The 5,605-nt window shown below is 46.7% G+C and overlaps 1 protein-coding gene across 1 annotated transcript in view; it reads left to right on the forward strand.

Moving 5' to 3' along the window:
- Positions 1-85: 85 nt before the first annotated feature.
- Positions 86-5,605, forward strand: part of LAD1 (ladinin 1) — a 32,469-nt gene continuing 26,949 nt past the window's right edge. Inside the window, exon 1 of the mRNA XM_027843422.1 lies at positions 86-511. Within this exon, the coding sequence (XP_027699223.1) occupies positions 474-511 (38 nt within the window). The 5' untranslated portion in view covers positions 86-473. The remainder of the gene's footprint in view (positions 512-5,605) is intronic.

Consider the following 5,605-nt stretch of genomic DNA (forward strand, 5'->3'; position numbering starts at 1 on the left):
CGCCACCTGCAGGGGGAGGCAGCTCTGAGCCCCAGCTGGTCGGACTGGTTCTGAGCAGGAAGTCGCCCTCCCTCGCCCGGGGCAGCCAACCAGCCCCAGCTCGGTCCCCAGCGTCGATCTGCACCGTCCTGGGCTGGGAATCTCCCAACACTGGAGCCAAGGGCCCAGGACAGCTCCCCCTGTCCGAGGGAGCCCAGCGCTACTCTGCGTAGGGAGTCCACTCCCCAGAAGGTGTGACCTGGAGGTTGGAGTCTTTAATGCTAGCGAGAGGGGGTGTCTGAGCGCGCGGTGAGATAAGGGACCATGTGATTCACCTGGGCACTGGGCTGGTGCAAGGAGGAGGGACCCAAGGGCAGGTGAGGCGAGGCACAGAGTGGATACCTGTAGGAGGTGGTTGGAGCCAAATAGAAGGAGGAAGAGGAGGAGGAGGAGGGTGCTGTGACGGGACGAAGCTCCCCGGCTGCCCAGGGACAATGTCTGGTAAGAGGAAGAACTGGTCAGCACTGTCAAGGTGAGTGGACCTGGGGAGAGGGAGAGATCTAAGGGGGACTGGGGCAGGGAATCCTGCCTTCCTGAGAGGCGGAAGTTTCAAAGGTGTAGAAGAGGCCCCCAGCACTTTGTCTCCTCTTATTTATTCCATTCTCTTGACCAGAGTTCAGGATGGGGAATTGGGAGTTGACCAAAAGATTCCCTTTTACCCTTTAGTGGATTCAGCAGACTGGGTCAGGTGTCTCCTCTCCCTAGGGCCCTGTGTTGTCCTGCCTGGGTAATCAGTAGAAAAATCCTAGCATGTCAGTGCTGGAAAGATCTTAAAAGATCTAATCCAATTTCATTGGATTTTATAGAGTTAAAATGTAAAGCAATTTGCCCTAAAACACATAGCACTGTAACACAGCCCAATAGCTTCCTTCTCCCAGGCTTTGCAGACTCACATCTGGAAAGCAGAACTGGGATTCCCCTAAACTTTAGGTTCTCCCAACATGAGTGTGGTATCCACTATGGGTTTTCTTCAAGCAGCCTATCTCCTCTCCCATTGTGGTTATGGCCCTAGGGGCTGGGGGCTTCAGGAGGCTGAACCAACCTCCCCATTCTCCTGCCTAGTGGTCTGAATGTTTTCTAATAAGGATGCAAGTAAGGGGAATGTCTATGAAGGGAGGTTGGAGGACCATGTCCTTGATACAGGGTAGTCCTTTATTACAGGGAGTGGAACCTCATTCATTTTCACATTTCCTGGGCGGAATACAGTGATGCTATGAAAATTAAAAATCCAGGAGCTAGATAAGGGCCACTCTTTAGAACACATGATGGCCAAAGGAAAGACCCACTGTGTGTGTGTGTGTGTGTGGGTGCATTAGGAAAGAGATACTTTGTCCCTCAACCTCTCCTGAAGAGATAGTAGCTTTGGCACATAATTGGAAGCTTATCCATGCTCCGGGTTAGGCTTCAGTCTAACTGGGGAAAGGGCCAGAGGACTCAGAACCTTGACCATTTGATTATGAAAGTCATGCCAGGGTCAGAGTGAGCTCAGATGAATTTCCAACCAGAAAGAGCATGGGCAATGGATTCCCTAACCTTCTTTAGATCAATACCCCACCCCATTGCTGAGATATATACAGTATCTTCAGTTCAGTCATATCACAATCTATGATGTTCCTTTCCACTTCAAGGCTGGGAAACCTAAGAACTCTATATCATAAATGACTTGCCCAAGGTCACACAGTGATATAGGATCAAAGGTGGAACTGGGGTCCTCTATAGCCAGAGATAGACTAATGGAAGTTGATGTGTATGTTGGGGGTGTGGGGGGCAGTGTAGGTCCGGGTCAGTCAATAAAGATGATGGGGTGGTTCTGTCTGGTTCCCAGCTCCCTTCCCCAGTCAAGGGACTTTTTCATTTCTTCCAGAAATTTATCATCACATCCTTCTTTTTCTCTCCATCCCCACATCACAAGGTCTCAGGGAAGGAGTGGTCGAGGCCCAGAAAGGGTCAGGATCTTCCCCCAAAATAACGTAGATAAGACTAGATTCAGGGCCCTAATTCAAAGGTGACCAAATATCTTAGGGGGGCTGGAGGTCAATTCCAACCCCCAACCCTCATTAACCTTACCAGGCAGAAACTCCCAAAGCCTAATGCAGAAGGCGCTGCCTGGTGGGCTTTAGAAAGTGGGAGAGCAGGAGTTCTCAGCCTAATCCTGGTAGTGAGCCCAGAAGGAGGGAAGCCAGCTCTCTGGAGAAGAGGCCCCACCTGCCAGGCTGGTGGAGATGCCCCAGGAAAGGGCTGTGCTCAGGGTGTGGCCAGTGGGACCATGGTCTTGGACTCTGTGTGTATGTCAGCATATGGCTCTCTGTGTACCTGCCTCTATATGTTTATGTGTGTGAAAGGAGTGACCCAATGCACATACATATAGAAAAGGAATGCTAGAAGATTCAAGTCAGAAAGGGTTCCTGGGGATCATTTAGTGCAAACTCTTCATTCTCCAAATGAGGAGCCGGAGGCACAGAGAAGTTAAATGATTTATCCAAGCTCACATAGCTAATTAATGATACTTTCAGGACTAGCACCCAGGTCTCCTGACTTCCAGTTCAATGACTTTTCCATTATTCTGTTATGTGTGTGAATATATTTATAAAAATACTAATAACTTTGATTTATATGACATTTTAAGGTTTTTAAAAACCATTTTCTATTCAACAAAACTCAAAGGTAGGCAGTGTGTATATTGTTACTCCCATTTTATAGCTGAGGAAACTGATGATCTAGAAGGTAAAATGACTTTAATTTTTAGCATTTGGAGCTGGAAGGAACCTTAAAAGTTATTTAGTATGACTCTTATTTTACGGATGAGGAAACTGAGGCCCAGAAAAATTAAGTCACTTGCCCCAAGGTCATAGTTAGTAGCAGAACCATGACAAGAACCCAGGTGCCTGGACTTTGAGTCCAATATTTTCCAATTACCACATAACCCATGCGTATGTACTTATGGAGACTTTTAAAGGTTGGGAGTGAAACTCGGATTTGTTCTCAGACCGCCATTTGTTTCAATGAAAGTTCCATGCCCCAGAATGTGGCTAATGCTCAGGAATCCCTCCCTTGTAACAGGCTTAGCAGTCCCTATGCTTGACTCTGCCTTGTCCTGCCCTAAGGAATTAAGTCCCCTCCTGGAGCTGGCCCCCTCTGGGCAGTGGCAGTTGCTGGTGGACCATCTTCACCCTGATGAGACACCCAGAGCAGAGAGAAGCTTCTTGTATTAAAAAACAAGCAGTGGGAAGCATCTATGAGTCACCCATCACTGTAACCTAAGCCTCTTGTTCTCCAGGGCCCCCAGCTCTTTGCTGGGTGGGGCTGGGCTGAGGGTGGGGCAGGTGTAGCCACAGCCCAAGCCTATTTGGGAAGAAGACAAAGGGGAAGCCGCCCTAGAACTGGGCAAAAGTCTTAGTTGCATCTTCAGATATTAATTGCTAACAGGATCATGGATTTAAAGATAGAGGGGACCTTAATAAATGCTTTTTAAATTGAATTAGAGAGATCAACCCCTCTTTTTACAGATGAGGAAACTGATACTCATAAATATTAAATGACTTACCAAAGCTTGCATAGGTAGCAAATAGACAAGCCAGGATTCAAACCAAAGTCCTCTGACTCCCAGTGCAATATTCTTATCACTATCTTATGCCAGCTCCTGGGGAGCCTAAGCAGGACCCTGTGGGAATGGTCTCAAAAGATAGAGTCCTTGGAACTGGATGGAGCAGGAAGGGGCTGGGAGGGGGTGGAGAGCATTCACTGTTCCTGGAAAAGTGGCTTCTGGGAGGATAGCCCAGCCTCACGTTCCATCCAGGCCTGGCTGTGGATGGAGAGGACATGTTTTCCCTGTTCCTGCCTGCTGCTCCTGCTGCTGCCCTATTACTCTGCTTCTGCTCCTCCTTCCCTTCTCACCTTGGCAGGAGAAGCCAAGGCTGGGCCGTGGGGGGCAATAAAGGGAATGGAGAGAGGCTGGCATGGAGCCATCCAGGACCTGAGTTAATCATTTGCCTGAATATTGTGATGGGAGCTGAAGTCTTGCCCTGATTTATTTCCCAGACTGAGCCCCGCCTGGCCCTCTTAATTTGCCAGCCATTTGTGTCTGGTCTCCTGCTTCTTCACCCTCATTAGAGGTAGACAGCATGTTATAGCCTTAAGTGACCTTATATAATAATAATGATAATAAACAACAACAATAACATTTATGTAGTGCTTTAAGGTTTGCAAGGCACCTGACACATATTATCTCATTTGATCCTTAAAACAAACCTGGGCAGTAGGTGCTATTATTATTATTCCTATTTTACAGTTGAGGAAACTGAGGCAGTTGGCAGCTAAGTGATTTGCTCAAGGTCCCAGATCTAGTAAATGTCTGAGATGGGATTTGAACTTACATCTTTTGAACTCCAGGCCCAGGACTCTATCCACTAAGCCAGATGCATAAAACTTAGAGACCATCTGGTACCATATCCCCACTTGATGGAACTGAGGCGCAGAGAGATTTTAGAGTTTTAGCCATTTTTTTCCAGAGGTCTATAAGCTCTATTCACATGTAAGAGGTATATAAGGTCTATTTACATCCTTGGAATCATACTTTTCCTTGGGCTTGGCATCTTGCCAGGAAGGAGAGAGAAGAAGAAGAAGGGAACCAGTGATTTCAGAACTGGACATAAGAGGGATGAATAGATAAATTAAAAACAACAAAGACAACAGCAACGTATTAAGTACTTACCTCGTGCAGAGCTTTGTGCTAAGTGCTGGAAATACGAATAGAAGATCAAAGACCATTCCTACCCTCAAGGTGCTTATAATTTTAAACTAATTAATTAATTAATTTTAGTGGTATTTATTTTTCCAATTATTTGTAAAGACAATTTTTAATGTTCATTTTCACAAAATTTTGAGTTCCAAATTTTTCTCCCCCCCTCCCTCCCCCCCTCCCTCAATCTCCAATTTTTTGCCACCACAAAAAGAGCTGCTATAAATACTTTTTGTACATGTAGGTTCTTTCCCCTTTTTTATCAAGGTGCTCATATTCTTACAGAGTGGAACAGTATTGGGCAATGAAAGCAAAGGCTAGGAATATGGGGATTGGAGTTGCAGATGTCCTGGGCCTGGATGACTAGAAGTAGCCTGGAAGAGTGATTCATTCTTAGGCTCTGATCAACAAGAAGCTAATACCATATAAGGCTCCAGGGGAGACTGGATAAATAAGCTACTTCAGTTAGGGTGGAGAGCTTGTAGAAGTGTGACTTTTCAGGGCCTAGGAGCCTTGAAGACTCTAATCCAACTCAGTCTTGGGAAAGGTGACTTCCTGGACAGTGGTACGGTTTTCCCTTGACGTAGCTAGCTCTATTCTAGAGGGCAAGTCTTGTCTCAGAATCTGAGTTGAAAGGTACCTTAGAGGCCATCTAGAACTAGTGAAATTCAAATAGAAATCCCCTCCAGTGATGAGAAACCTATTACTGCCTACCACCACTTTTGGATACTTTCAGTTTTTAGGAAGAGCTTTTAGGCTGAGAGGGAGTTACTATCTGGGTGTACCCTGCCTTAGGCGAACAATGCGGGGGGGGGGGGGGGGGGGGGG

The sequence above is a fragment of the Vombatus ursinus genome, unplaced genomic scaffold, assembly GCF_900497805.2.
Source record: "Vombatus ursinus unplaced genomic scaffold, bare-nosed wombat genome assembly UNPS02014909.1, whole genome shotgun sequence".
In the NCBI taxonomy this organism is placed as follows: Eukaryota; Metazoa; Chordata; class Mammalia; order Diprotodontia; family Vombatidae; genus Vombatus; species Vombatus ursinus.